This window comes from Lepisosteus oculatus, chromosome 22, assembly GCF_040954835.1.
Source record: "Lepisosteus oculatus isolate fLepOcu1 chromosome 22, fLepOcu1.hap2, whole genome shotgun sequence".
Taxonomy (NCBI): domain Eukaryota; kingdom Metazoa; phylum Chordata; class Actinopteri; order Semionotiformes; family Lepisosteidae; genus Lepisosteus; species Lepisosteus oculatus.
Genome location: NC_090717.1, coordinates 6629830 through 6645426, shown reverse-complemented (window position 1 = coordinate 6645426; position 15597 = coordinate 6629830). Strand labels below are relative to the sequence as shown.

Here is a 15597-nt window from a genome sequence, read left to right as displayed (position 1 = left end):
TCTGACCATATCCTGCCAGCAACTGATAATGCCTCTCCAACTGCAAACAGCCAAAACTGTCTCTGTCTCTGAAGAAAACAAGGCAGACCGAAACATGATACAGAGGACGAGGAAGAAAACATGCCTGGATATGTAAAACATAATGGCTTGAGGGGTCGGTTCAGTTGACTGGATTAAGATGCTTTCTCAAGCGCGCTTCAGACAGTTGCTTTCATTCCTGTGGCGAATGTTACAGTAACTAAACCTGTTCTCTTGTTTTTCTCAGCTTGTGAATGCAACAAGGCCAGAGCTTTTAGCAAAAGCAGGAGCCTGACAGCCATTTGCCAAGCAGCCACGAAGGCCCAAAAAGAATGCGTGATGGAGTCATATAATGGACTGACTGGCCGACAGTGGGCTGTCACTCCTCGCTCCGTAGAAAAAAGCACAACGGTGAAGGAAGTTGTCTTTTGAAGGCCCAGCTGTTAACAGTCTGAGGACAGCAATGAGCAGCGACCCTTTCTTTGAGCAGAGTGGAACAAAGCCTGCTCTGCATTACCAGTCAGTAAGCCATCAGCCGTTGTCATTACGGGTCACTGACAGACAACAGTCACTACAGAGGACCGTGGAACAGAGCACAAGACCCTTGCTATCTTGGTTTTTGCCTTATTGGGGAAAAAAAAGTCATAGTCACAGCTGTGACAGTTCTGTGTGCGGTTTGTGCTCCTGTATATAATGAAACTCATCTCGATTTAAAACAAAATGTCTGAGCTACCCAGCCATGTTGGAGAAGCTCATGCCGTGCTTTTCAGGAAATGGATCGATGCGATCCAGCTACTGTTAGCCACAAGACACCAAATGGACTAGAATGGCCGAAAAGCCACCTTTCATTTGTAACCTTTCTTATGCTCTTAGGCGTTGGAGCAAGGCTCGGAAAGGGCAGATTGAAGGCTCCAATAGGACTGCCACAGCAGGGGAGAGCTAAAGAGGAAAAAAAAATCTGGGCAGGTTTCTGAAAACAATAGGTATTTCTATGTGGTATCCCCCATGGGTAAGAGCACAAAGTTATCCTCAAAGCACAAAGAGTGAGGTAGCTGTACTGTACATCTCTCTTTTAAAGGGCGATTGCAACACTGCAGCTCAGTATGCCTTGAAATTTAGACAGTCGCTGGAAGCACTTCATGTTCAACGGTTACTCTGTGCCTGGGCAAACAAATATACAAAAGAGGGGCCTGAAATGGCTAAAAGGTCAGAGCACTGGGGCACAAAAGACTTTCCAAGCTGTGTCTCTGAGTGGTGAAGCAATGCAGCCTTTGTCTGCCGAAGGAAAACATGGGAGAGGCCTCAGCCTGCTGGAATACACAGAGCTCAGAGCAAGGAGGATATGCTTGGGGGATGGGTAGCTAAATACAGAAATACAGAAGTGTGGGTTCTGGTTAGTGTCTCAGCTGCTCTGGTGCTTACTTGAAGACAGCGGAAGACTATGGGACAGTGGGGCGCATCCGTGCGGAATTGATTCCATGACGCAGCTACCTTGGCAAGTGAGGCCTTGGAAAAAACTGCATAAGCAAATTTGCTCAAAGAAATGGAAATGAAGCCTAGAAATTGTTTATGAAACTGTATTGCAATCTAAGAAAAATCAAGTGGGGCTTAGGAGGGAACTCTACACAAGAACTGGCCTTTGGTTAAGGTTATCCTCATAAGGGAAGGCAGATATGAAAGTATTTGTTATGACTTTACATTAGTGGTGTTGAGAATAATATTCCTTACTGTAGCACTACTAAATGTTACAGAACTGCAAGCAATACGTTAGCTACTCATTTCTGTGCTGATATCTTTGTGGGTTGTTGTTTTCAAATGAATAGGTGTCTTTACCGTTCCACAGGTGAACCGGTTTATCGAGTGTGGTGCTCCTGTGTGTGCCCCTTTAACCTAGTTGGCACACGCCTTGTTTTTAATTTCTCTGGAGGTTATAAACAGCAGGCAGCAACACACTGCCCAGCCACAGATAGGACGATACATTCGGAAAGCCCTTTTACTAGAAATTGCTTTCCCAATCTTAATTACGTTGGGCATCTGGTCATTTAACATTTTCATCCCATATGGTGCGTGGAAGGGCTGTACCTCAGATCCATGCAGGGATCAGTGTCAAGTACCATGCCCTGTACTCCCTGTATTATCTTTCTTGTCTCTGCACAGAGTCCCTGTTTGTCACTTTTGTTTGATACATTGTGCTTCCATGATATTTGTTTTGCACTCAGTGTTGTAGCAACAGGTTGATCCATGATTCCCTGTTATGTTTAAGATGGATCCCCCACACTTTCATGTTCCATCTAGAAGGCACTGAAAGCTCAGGACTCCAGAGTTTCTTGGAATTAAAACAATATGGGAATGTTCTTTACTGGTTCAGTCACAGTAGTAACTGCGGATGCTCACTGACATTAACACGAATATCAGAAGCCACAAGATCACTTCCTATCTTGGTTTCATCTGCTGTTCTTGAATCACTGTTTTAGTCAGTGAGTGAGAGGACATAGCATCCACTGTGGCACAGTATTGACCCAGCTGCGGTTCAGGTCTGTGACCATCAGGCCATCATTTTACTAACAATGGTAAATAGCTGTGTCATGATTTTTGTATTTTGGACCAATAATGTGACAAAGGAGCTTTTAGATGTCGGTCCATCATAGTCTCATTGAACAAAACAGTGCTGTTAACCAGCGATGGGCTAACCTCAGCAAGCCTTCTGACTCATGGCTGGCCAACCTCAGCAAGCCTTCAGAGAATGTGTGATAACAGACTATTGTGGATATGCAGCATGAGATACACTGCTCAACTAGCAGGATGCAGTACAGCAGGTGAAATGGGCTGACATTCCAGTGAGAGACCTGCTGTCCAGCACTGCCAGCGAAAGCTAAACACACATGAGGTTTATTATTCACTGAATCTTTAGGCTAGTGCAAACAGGGCTGCAGATAAAGCACACCTCTGCTAATCTTGTAATTCACGCCCCATTGTGCAGTCAATGTGGCTATGGTCCCATTAACTCCCACAGGCCTGTGCGTCCCATTACCTTTTTATCTGTCAGCATATTGACGCAGTGACCTGATGCTCGACGCCTACACTTCACCGTTACACCAGTAGCAGACCTGCCTCTGGCTGCTCTCTCCCTTGGTCAGTATTTCAGAGAGTCGCAGTCTGTGCAGTCAAGTGCGCTGATGATAACTGCTGTCAGAATGACAGTTCTGACCTAGAGAACCGAAAGGCCGAGACCGTGATTAATTGCGACAATCAAATCCTGAAGGAATAAAAAAAAAATTCTCTACCGTTACACAAGATAAACCTACGTGTTTACTGTAGTTCGATTTAAGATCTTATTTACATTTTTCACTGTAATCTCAAAACTCACAAACACTGTAGCACAACGCAGTATTTAACTACAATCATTAAAAATGACCTGCAATAATTTGTCTATAACAAATGTTGTCGACCCACAGTGCAGAAGAAAGCCAGTTCCATATTCGTGTAGGAATATCTCAGTGGACTTTAAGAGCGTTTATTATTAACAACTACTGTAGTTGCGTGAACGTTGTTCGTGACCAAAGCTGAATTGATAAAAAAAAATCACCGCACATACAGTATAGTGGAATTTATATCTAAAGGGTTGTGGCAAATACTTACTAGTCCCCAAACCCCCTCCTTTTTTAGGACTTTGGGCTAGCTAAGAGGAAAACACTAACGTGGCAGTGGTTGGTACAGGGCTAGGCTAGGGAGTTTCATATATACTGTACATGGGTTCCTTTGTGCACATTGATTTGAGGAAAGTAGAGACGAGTGGAGTTGTAGGTGCTTAGGACCTTGAAGTTTGAAGCCCCAGCTCTGCAGCAGCAGGGAGGGAGTTCCTTAACCCAGAGAGAGGCTGTTTACCAAGAAAAGCGCACATCGAAACAAGGGCTGGACTGCATGAAGAGAAGCAGCAGTGTGTTAGGACAATTTAGCACAGGCTCTTCACACACACAAAAAAAAATCGTGCACATTTTTTTTAGAAGCTTTCTACTGCTTGTTTTATTCGTTTGCAGGTACATTTTGCTCTTATTGGCACGCAAAATGTTGTTCATCGCCCCGTTTCTTTTGCTAAACATCGCGTTTGTGGACGGCGCATCAGTTATCCAAGGTAGGTAGAGACCAGAAAAAGTGCTATATGTTTCTTCAGTGGTTTATCCTTAACTTTTTTGGTTGGTAATCGCATTGCATCTCAGAGCGATCGTTTCGATGATGCGTCGGCAGTTGCAATGCTTAATTTAAAAGCCCTCGTTGATTTCCGTTTTTGTAGATGATACCGTCCCTTTAAATTTTTTAGATGTATTTTTTAATTTCATATTTAGTTTCGTGTTTTTCAACAAAGAAAACTTTTAGGGATGTTATTATTTAAAAAAAAAACTAAAACTGCATAAAAATAGTGTTCTACAGTTACCGATATGAAATTTACACGTTTCTTGTTTTGCATTAATAAATTATCTCTGAATATCTCGATGTTATGAACACCAGTTTGTCAGGGTCTTAGTGATGGACATAGTATCATCTCGTTTTTGTTCCAATTGAACTCTTGATTAATTAAGCCTACTGAATCTTTAATTTAACTAATTGACTAATTTTATTCAGATTAGTTCCAGCTGTTGAATGCTTAGAGAGGGGTGGAAGTCCACAACAGCCCTTGTGCCAGAAACTTTCAGATTCCTTCAATCTGTTTACTGTTTTAAAGCGTAACTTTGAAAATGGTCTGTACAGCCCAACAGTTAATCAGTAGCCATTTAGCTGTTTCAAAAACTATAGGAGAGCAGCTATTTTAAACCAGGTTGGAATAGTTCTGCTGGCAACATTTCAACATTTCTTGGAATAAGGGGTGGATTTCTGAAAGCAATGCATTAGTGTAGAAAATGATTAAAAATCAAATTCAGTTAATTAAGGGCCCGATAAGCTTAATTAATAATCAATAGGAGCTCATTTTCAACAAAAACCAGAAGGCACAGAAGTTCTTTAAAACAAGACTGGGAAACACCATTTATAAAAAAAAGAGTGATATTAATGACTTTATGTACATTAACAAGGTCTGAGGTATTGTCTTCACATTGTGTCCCTCTCTACATAGAATGTATCCGATCTAATGGTACTGAGTACCGGGGAGAGAAGCAGACAACAGCTTCTGGATATCAGTGTTTAAACTGGACACTTGTAACCAGAGACTACAACATAACTGCCCATCCCGACACAGAAACAGGTAAGAACGCCCAAACCCATCAAGGTAGCATAGATGTGCAGAAACTCCAATCTTTGCTTTGCCTAATCCTTGCAAATTGTGTAAGCCTATACAAAAAAGGTTTCAGTGTGACCACTTGGAAAGATTATATGTGCTGGAACAGTAAATGTGTGGTATGATGCTCACCATTGAGATTAATTCTGTTTTTTATACATTCTCCACTGTTGAATGCGTAATCAGTACCAAAACTGAAGTCTGACAGAGTGTGGTGGTCTTGCATCAAGCAAGAACAGCCTTTCTGCCCTGGTGTTTTGCTGAAGGTCATTGCGAAGACTTACTGTTTTGCCCTGTGGCTCTCATATGAAGGCCTTCAATCTTCTGATCATGATCCTGTCATTATCGGCACTGCAACACATATGATGGACATTAACATTGTCTGCTTTGTGGGGTGCCCCCCGATTTGAAACTTCAGTTTGGACCGATGTGCAGGGCAAGCTTTGGTTTCAGGATGTTCAGGTTCTAATGTGTGCGTATGTGAAAATACTGGTCGGTTGTGAAGAAGAGTCAGTCTGTAGTTATTGCACAAAGCCCCTCTTCACAGTGAGCCCTGTCTCAATGTGCTGTCCAGAAAGCAGACACTGGCAGACCATGTCCTAATTAACTACCAAACGGGAGCATCAACAAAGACACACAAGGGAAGCTTTTCAGAGAGAAAGCAACACTCGCTAGAGTTGTGGCTGTCTGGGAAGAAAAGATCGCTATTTACAAAAGAGAAAAACAAAACAATATAATTAGGACATAGGCTTATATAAGTACAGAAAGCCTTTTTGTTGTTCAGAGCTCTGGTGATTAAAAGGTGTTTTGTTGATCAGTGTTAAAAGTGGTGCAGTTTGCCTTCTTCTTGCCAATATTTCAGAACGGTTTCATAACATCTATTTTCTGTGGCTCTTGCAGTTCATTTGCTGTTATCAGTCGTCAGTGGTGCATAAACATTTTAGAGCCCTCTCTAATTTGGGAACAACAGCAGCTGATAAAAGGGAAGGTGATTTTGTTGGCGTGGTGGCATGGTGAACCAGCAGCTGCAAAACAAACCTCGAACAAAGTGAAAGTACTTACACTTGCGTGTTTTTGTGTTCCTCAGGCGTGGGGAACCACAGCTACTGCCGCAACCCTGATGGCTCTGCCTTGCCTTGGTGTTATGTGACGAGTAACAGCAGTGAAGTCAAGCGACAGCTCTGTGCCTTTGAAATCTGTAAAGGTATCCTTTTTTTTTAAATCAGCTCCATTAAACGGCTATAGGCTTACACAACTGTGAACATACAGTAACGTCCTGAAATACTGCGGCAATGTCAGTGATTATTAAAACTCCCAGGGTATTTTCCCCGAAAACACTAGGGGTGTTACCCCGGTGTCCTGGGCAAATTTCCCCCTGGCCTTTACCAATCATGGCCACCTTATAATGTCCATCTATGAATTGGCTTCATCACTCTGTGGCCTTCCCCACTGAGAGCTGGTGTGTGGTGAACGTACTGGTGCACTTTGGCTGCCATCACATCATCCAGGTGGGATTGGTGGTGGTGGAGGGGATCCCCATTACGTGTAAAGTGCTTTGAGTAGAGTGTCCAGATCATTGCTGTAAGGAATTATTACAGAGGGATGCTGTTATCATTTATGTTCCCATAATTCAGAACACTACTGTGCAGTGTTTGCAACAAGGTGGACTCAAATCGGATTATTATGAATGCTCTGGTTCCTTTGCTAACCTCTGATATAACTCCACATGTCATGGAAACATTGCTACATTTGTCACTGTATCACACAGCACCTGCGTGGCTTTTAACATGAGGCAAACAGCAGATTGAAAGGCCTCTTACTGGACTTTAAAGGTGTTTGTTGCCATAGTTACTGCTGGGTGTCGCCAACTTAAAGGCATCTGTCTATCCTCACAGCTGGTCATGCTAGCAAGGCTGCAGCCACCTGCTCTAGTGGTGCATGCTGGGGAGCTTGGCGTCTCCGTCTGTGAGGCCGATGCAATCGAAGATGAGAGGCACGCTAATTTATTTAACCCAGAGGACCACAGAGTCTGCTTTCACAAAAGGGAGATGAGGCAAAGAAAAAAACTGAGCTTGGTCATTGACATCCAGTGTATTTATTATCATAGCAGAAGGTTCCAGGAATCTATTCCTGTGTCTGATGGCTGTGTTTGGAGAAGGAGGCAAGTTATCGGACGGAATAGGACATAGGGGAACGAAAGCTAAACAACAGCAAGCAAAATAATTTGTTAAAATCATTCTCATAATACAGGGTAGGTTCCATCTGATAAGTTGGAACATTGTGGGAGCAAGAGACTTTGCAAACCCTCAAAAACCTGAAAAGAAAACCCTGTTGCAATTTGCTTGCAACTTTATTTGATGTCATTAACCTCACACGAATCCTCAGTCTGTGCAGACAGAGTTTGCCAGGTTTGGAAACGATTCTTTCTTCAGCCAGTTGGTCTGGAAACAGGAGCTCTGGTTTCGTATTTGACAGGGGTCCGGTTGGTGCAGTTTGAGGGAGGCCTTTGTAAAGCAGTCTTTGTCTTTTGGAAGAGTTAGGCAGATAACCCCCATTAGACAATAACAAAAGCCTTTGCTTCTGTGCACCCAGTGAGCTCCCAAGAAACAAAACATGAATAACTAGCACTGCAGCTGCCACAGAGAATTTGAAACCACACCCTTTCTGCAGCCCTATTGGCTGACGTTTCCCACAGAGACAGCGTCCCATTGGCTGGCATCAAGCGATGATCTCATTTTATCAGTCTGAGACAGGCAGGGTAAACAACTTTTTTCTGAGAGGGAGCTAAACAGACCCTTCTGTCAGCAGTAGAGCAGATGTTGAGGTATTTAATAACCTCTAAATTGACTTCCTGCCCCTGACAGTGCAGCGCTGCAGTCATTCCAGTCTCATTTGCATGCAGTTGTTTTTCCACTCAAAACCTGTAGTTTACAACTCCAGACGAAACGGTATGGTTACAATTTCTATTCCAAAAACGTAAGGTTGACAGAAAAGCAGCACCCAACATTAAAGTGTTTCAGCTTTTAATTGAAAAGATCTGTGTGTATTAGTGACCTGAAGAACTGGAAGGAGAATATAGGAAACCTGAGAACTTGCATGTAGAGAATATGGTGCCGCGGAGGTTGGACGGTGACAGCAGGATAAGCTGAGGTTTGCGCTTGGGTGTCTTGCAGATCAGGCCACTCCAGCAGCAGTGACAGAGGGGTTCCGAGCCTCCTCCTCCAGTGAGCAGCGGATCTTTGAGTCGGCCGAGTCGCTCTCGTCCCAGAGCGAGGGTGCGGCCGTACAGCCGGTCATCGGGATAAGCCAGCGGTCTGGGCCCAAGCAGAAGAAAGACCTGGGCACTCTGGGTAAGCATCCGGAAAAACATCGGACTTCTCGCAAGGCTTCGAAAAGCACCTAGATCTGGTGTCTCCGGGCCTGCAGACAACCTCCCTGTCGGGAGGAGGTTTCTCTCGAGGAGACGCACGCATGGAAATAACATGCGAATGGTGTTCATAAATCCACATCTGGGGGATTAAAACAAGATGACAAGTATGTTGCAAAAAGCAGCACAGGCCTGGGCGTAATTTGCCGAGCATTTAATGCTGTACCTGAAGTATTGGAAACAAAATAATTTTATTTAAAGTTCCTAGCATTACCGAAATGTGTTCTTGAATTAAACTGTTCAGGGTGCACATGTATCGTACATACATGTTTTGGTGTTCCCTAGTGTACTCTTTTGGAGTAAATTCCACTTGACAGTGGCATTTAGGTTCACTGGATAGTCATAAAATGAATCACAAGGTGGATTAGTGGTATGTTCACGAGCTGTTACAGGCGGAAGCATATTGACTAGAACCTAAGAATGCAAAAATGCTATTATAGCCGCTTAAGACAGAGTATTCCTGTGTTAGAATCTGCTTTTTTCACTGTACTATGTGGTAGTTGTGTTGAAATAAATGCAGTGATTACAGATCAAGAAGACGTTTCTACAGCTTGATAGTAAACGTGCACGAAGGATTGTCGATCTGTATAATTTACTATTTAAAAACAGTTAATTTATCAATCATTGCCTGTTTTAGTAGGGTGGTACTTCACTGTGTTTGATGTGTTTCGAGAGCTGGTCTTGACAGAGAATTTTCTTCCAGGCTATGTGATGGGAATTCTCATGATGGCGGTCATCATCATTCTGGGCGTCGGAATAACCCTGGGATATTTGTACAAGAGGTTAGTTAGCCTCGTCTGATTCTCCTCTCTGTCTTTGTCAACTCCTTTGATAACCATGGACATACAAATCAGAACCTAGCAGTACTTATCAAGGGGAAAAAAATTGAATGCAAGTTTTTTTTTTAAGGGGCTTTTAATGGGTTGTCCATTTTCTGCTGGTGGTTTTTCAATAGCAGTAAATCGGACTTGTGCTACCCTCTTCAGTACATAAATGTTCACCTTGCCGGTTTGAGTCGTGAATGAAGTTGGTAATAGAAGATCAGGAGGAATGATGGCGGCCAAATTCCCCTCCACCTCAGCTGCTCTTCTTTCACAATGAGCCCCTCTCTTCCTCACATTCAGATTCTTTCGCACCTCTCCTCCAGCCCATTTCCACCTTGCAGCTGCCTCTTGGTGGATATCAGTTTGCATGGGGGTCCAGACTGCCTTGTCCTTCGGCCAGGTGCCTGGCCCTCAGCATTTTCTTTGCACATTTTCTGATTGGGCGTCGTCGTCTCCTGTGAATTGGGTTCCTAGTCAGATTTTGAAATCAGCCCACTGATGAGATAGATCCAAGGGTATGCTTGTGAGACTGGGAATCTGCTGTCAATTGTGTAATCCTGCTAGTATGGGACTGTATTTAGTTCAAAATTAAAATGGAGTTGCATTGGGTACACTATTACTCTGGGGAACAGCTTTAAAGCCTACAAAAACTGGGATTTTAGGATCCTGGCACAATATGCAGTTGTGTATGGAAACAGGCCTGTTTGACTGAGTAATGATGAATATGCAGAAGATATCACTATCGCTGGGCACCAGATGTCCCTAGAAAAAAAATGGGTATCTAAGTTTGGATAGAAAACCTGTTTAATGGCTATGTTTGAAGTATCGGTGTTTCTAAATAATGACATGATTAAGTGGCTTATGTCTTTGAGACAATGGTATCAGTCACCAGTGTGTGACGCCTTTATGGGTAAGCTGCTTTGCTGCAAGAAGCTGGCTGTTCAGCTCTTAATCTCCAGTCCTGTTTTGTGGCATCAGCAGAGATTCTATAAATGACAGAGCAGCTCCAAGCAGGACTTAAGAGCAACAGTGCGCCTTTAGCAAAAGGTTCTGCAGTGCTTGTTGTCAGCACAGCTCTGGGGAGCTGAAGTGTTCCAGGAATGGGCATATCAGGTTGATTTTCTTGGACTGCTGGCAGGCTGCAGAGCACACTGCGGAGATCTCATGTTGTAGCATTACATAACGTATCCAAACCTGGCAGGGCAGTGCTTTGGAAATGGCTTGTTCCTCTTTCAGATCCAGACATTGCCAAGGATGTTTCACATGCAGTAGATCTTCTCTAGGCAGGGCAAGCATTTGTGCTAAGAGCTGAATTCCAAGTGTCGGCTAGTAACAGCATAAACATGGCTAGACACTGGATACTGTATGCGTATGTTAGCAAAATGGATTTGTATTTGCACAAGTAGTAAAAGTTAATTTGTTTTAAATAGTTACACTCACTAAAGTTCAGTTTTGAATACAGCATTGTATTATGAGTTTGAAATGTTTGTGGAGAGGAAACTTTGGCATGATGTAGTAGTACTTCGACATCAGGTTGATCAGGTTCTGTCAATGTTTTAATAATGAATTGCCTTTATATAGCACCTTTCATCTCAACTGATCCCAAAGCATGTTACATACAGAAGGTTCATTTAAAAAAACCACTAAAGTGCAGCACCTATCTGAGTGATGTGTGGTAACCAGTATGAACCAGTAGCCCCACTACACTGCCAATCAAGTGGAAAAGCAAGATTTCACCAGCTGAATTAAAGGGGAACTTTTAAGTAGGCTGGATTGTACAATTCCAAAATATAATTAATCGAAGGTACCACATGTAACAACATTCCCACTCAAAATGTGCCATGAGATCTTTAATGACCAATGGCTCACCTGAAGGACATCTCCTTCTACGGCAGTGTCCTGGGTCATCTTACTGGGACATGGATAAAGAAATTCTGGTGGAGAGGGAAGAGTTTCACTTAGTCTACCAACTGTTAGTATAAACTGTTTTTTTTTTCTCAGACATCTTCCATCTCAGGCCTGGCCTTGACTAGCTTTTGAGATGTGATGAAATTACAAGATGAAAATGCTGCTGTCCCAAAAGAATCCATGAAAATACAATTCCAAAAAATTAAATAAATGTACTGCAGTTATATTTCAACAAATCGTTCAAGGTGACTGCAAATCTAAACGAAATTGCAGTCTTAGCAGGAAACATTAAAGCCTTACTGTTCTGTGTGTGGCTTTAGAAGGGCAAATCTGAGGACTAAAGGATATGAGGTAAACATTGAGAACTATTTCTGTGTTTCCAGGGGACGTGACTTGAAGAAACAACATGATCAACGGGTGTATGAGAGAGAGATGCAGAGGATAACCCTCCCACTATCCGCCTTCTCCAACCCTACCTGCGAGATTGTAGACGAGAACACCATCGTCATCAGCACACACCAGACCCCGGTGGAAGATGTTGTGGAGGGAAGCGACCCCCTCATGGGCCAGGCCGGCACTCCGGGGGCTTGAGTCGGTAGCTCCACCCTGGCATGGGAGCTTGGAACACGGGTCACCTGAGAAAGGCAGCCCCTGGCTTCTTGTTTTTTTCATTGTCTTAAGGCCTTGAATTCAGAGGGCAAAGACTGAAAGCCATACTAAGACATGTTCTGATGTAAATGATTTGGAAGTTGGAACAGTTTTCTACTCTTTTTAAAAACAGAGAGACAAAAAGCATAAGGAGCAGACTGGCTTCTCAACATGAAATCATCACGGATGGAGCTTACAGAAGTGGGGCTGTAGTAAACAGTGTGCATGAAATTCTTAACGCAAGACATTTTGTAAAAGACGGTGACGGTCTTCGATTATTTTCAGCTGCAGAATAAGTATAATTCTTGTTTTAGCAAATGTTGTTTTAATCAAGAAAGACAATGGATCAAAGTGTTGTTTCATACAGTTTTAATGACAACAATTGCTTTTTGTTCTGTTCAAAATGGTATTACTTTGTAAAAGACAGGTTCAAGCTGAATTGTTTTTCTTGTGTAAGTGCTCCAAGTGATGTTAACACGTTACATTTTAGTTACTTCTCCCCCAAAGGAGCAATGGGGCGGATCTCTGTCCTGTCCCAAAATACGCAACAGAGGCTGTAGCAGCACTCGCACATTGCTGGGGTCTAGGAGATAAATGGGGACTGATTGTTCATTTGCAGAATAAGCTGTTTGACAGTCCCACTGAAAAGTCTTTTGTATTTTTGAACTTTGGATAAGAAAACAAAAATGCACATAATTGTATTCCAAAATAAAAATGGAAATGACATGCATGCACAAGAGAAGAAAAACTAGCTTTCTGGGGGTGGAATTCTGACAAAGTGGGATTTTTTAAATTCAAAATGGAACAAAAAAAAGATTTAAAAATCAGCCCGCAGACACTCTTAAAGCTGCAGCAAGTGCAGCCAGGAAATTACAGTATTTTATATTCTCATTGTGCATAGTTCCAGGTTTTTGGATACCTGGATGTATGTGTTTCATGGAGCAACCATCTTTTTATTTGTATCTTGACAAAGTGCCCTTCTTCACCTTTCCACTTATGCTAGTCATTTCAGCGAGGAAGCAGTGGTTGTTGGTTCACAGAAGAATGGACTGGTCCATTATGATGTGGTGTAGCTGACATTTTGTGAAAAGTTTGAGAAATTGACAAAGCAACATAAACGTTGCGGCTCAGAATCGTGGCCATCTGCCACAGGGCTGCACAGAGTAACTGTGGGGCAGAGTAAAAGAGGTCAGGGAGGCCATACTCACCACAAAATAGAACAAGCCAGGCTGTGCCTTTTGTAATTTAGTTAATGCTCAGTTCCACTGGAGCATGACATGACATTAGAAGGACAAGATTATATGGGGGAGCTCAGGGCAAACAGTTTGGGGGAAGATTTAAAAAAAAAAAGTCACGTCAAGTGAAATGTGTAGCTTAAACTGAAGTGACCTACATCTCCCACCCTAGCTCTGTGAAACAGCTGTATGCAATCAGCATGGGGTACTATTACTAGATATTTTATAACTGAAGTTAAATTAATAAAAATTAAATGCAATTTCCAAATGCGATACCTTGATTTATTCCCCCATTGTTTATAAACCCAATGTTCTTCAGGAAGTGTATTTTCTTCGTCTAATATTCATCATCCAAAGATTTTCTTTTTGCACATTATTGTAGGGCATGTACGGTAAGAGAGACTATACCACAGACTGTTTTCTGTGGAGATTATTATTTACCAGGAAAAGGACTTTTTTTCTTTGTGAATCTTACAAGCGCAAGCTTCTTGAACTATCTACAACTATCCCCTCATTCTGTCCTGGAAAAACTGAACCTTTACTGTACTGCTAGTACAGTACATACTGTCACTTATTTGTTTAATGTTTAAAATATACCTCAGTACTTGCATTTGTATATTTGGCAGTGTTTTACTGCTAAGAAAAAAAAAATAAATGTGCAGAAATTAAAAACTGCCTTCAGACTTGTTTTCTCAAGGAATCTTCCATTCATCTCAGTCCTGGTTCCCGTTCCTGATCAGATATTTTAAGACATTTCTGACAATTTTTGGTCCTGGGCCACATGAAACAAATCAACCCTCCCTACCCTAAACAGGAATACGATTTAAATGAGAAACAGCAATACACTTACATTCAAGGCACACTTAATTGAAATTGAGTTTTAATTTAGTGCTCAATGCAATACCTAGATCCAGTCTGGTCCTGGTGACCCAACCTACCTGTTGGTTTTCATTCCATCCCTTTAATTAGATTATTTAAGACTTAAATTAAGAGGCTACTTAATTGGGATATTTATATTTTGTTTCTAGTCACAAGTTTGGAATTTTATTTCACTTAGAGAATAGAACGGTTTAAGCTTCACGTTCAAGAGCTGAGAACAAATTAATCTCGTTAGTACGAGGTCAGTGAAGGGTTTGATTGTGTAACAGCGGCTTGGCTGAAATGAAAACCAACAGGATTGGGAACGACCGCTCTAGCTGGAAAAGTGGAAATGCTAGGCTTTCACTCAACGCGGGAGAGCACGAACAACATCAGAGTGGGCTGGTATGAGAAAAAGAAGGACGACAAACCTGAGCGAAGAGTTCCTGAAGCTGTTAGCTTGGCATTCTGATGATGACCTAAACGCGATTTGTTTGTGGCAGGACTCATGGCCTTAGTTTCTTTAAAAGGATGAAATGTGGACTGTTCAGGAGAAGAATGGTCTCTTCCGGAGGTAGACACTGAGGTTTCACTGCGTCGGCTTTAACGGAGGTGATCTTTTCTTCTGAGCTTTACTGTGATGCTTTCCTCTCACCATTTCTGACATTGTATAGCAATACAAAGGAACCAGTTAAAGGTTTATGCCATGCTGAAAAGAGAAGGAAGAAAAAACAATGTTTCGGCTGTGGAGCCTTCTTCGGGCCACCCGAAACATTGTGTTGTCTTTCTTCTCTTTTCAGCATGGAATAAACCTATTGCTTGTTCCTTTGCAGCCTACGCATGCTGACACAGCTCCTCACCTGAACTATTTCATTGTATAGAGACTTTCTCACTTAAACACAAGCTGGGCGGTGTACAGTGCTGTGCAAGAGTGATACAACGGTCAGCATCACCCTTTTTTTCCCTGGGAGGTTACTACTGCACTTCCATGCTCACCGCCTTTCGGAATAAAAAACGCCCGCTTCCGGTTGTGCCAGAAGGATCTGCAGCAGGTACATCTCCACAGGGAGCTCCCAAGCTTCTGCCCTGATGTCACAATGACGGCACACCGCCATCTCGGGTCACATGCATCCTGTTCTTGAGTGGGGGCTTCCAAAACTTGTTAAAGCATTTTCTTTTTGGCAAAAAAAGTACAAATTTCAGTTTGTCGATGGCGGCAGCGAAAGTGTAGTATTAATAAATGGATGTAAGGTTCAAGTATGGAGCTGTGCCAGTCTGCAAGACGCATCATGGACACATCACATTATTTTCAGATTAGGAGTAATTGATCTAAGGCAGGTACAGTAGCACAATCTCCTGCCAACACCTTTACTTTGGAACATTTTTTAATAAGAAAAATAGAATTCAAGA

At 42.5% G+C, this 15597-nt stretch overlaps 1 protein-coding gene across 1 annotated transcript; it reads left to right on the top strand.

Moving 5' to 3' along the window:
• The first annotated feature begins 3784 nt into the window (after nucleotides 1–3784).
• On the top strand, nucleotides 3785–14001 carry pik3ip1 (phosphoinositide-3-kinase interacting protein 1). Its single transcript, XM_006640349.3, has 6 exons — nucleotides 3785–4150; nucleotides 5126–5254; nucleotides 6375–6491; nucleotides 8461–8637; nucleotides 9418–9496; nucleotides 11830–14001. Exons 1-6 carry the CDS (start codon nucleotides 3940–3942, stop codon nucleotides 12035–12037), a joined length of 921 nt encoding a protein of 306 aa, XP_006640412.2. The 5' UTR covers nucleotides 3785–3939; the 3' UTR covers nucleotides 12038–14001.
• The last annotated feature ends 1596 nt before the right edge of the window (nucleotides 14002–15597 follow it).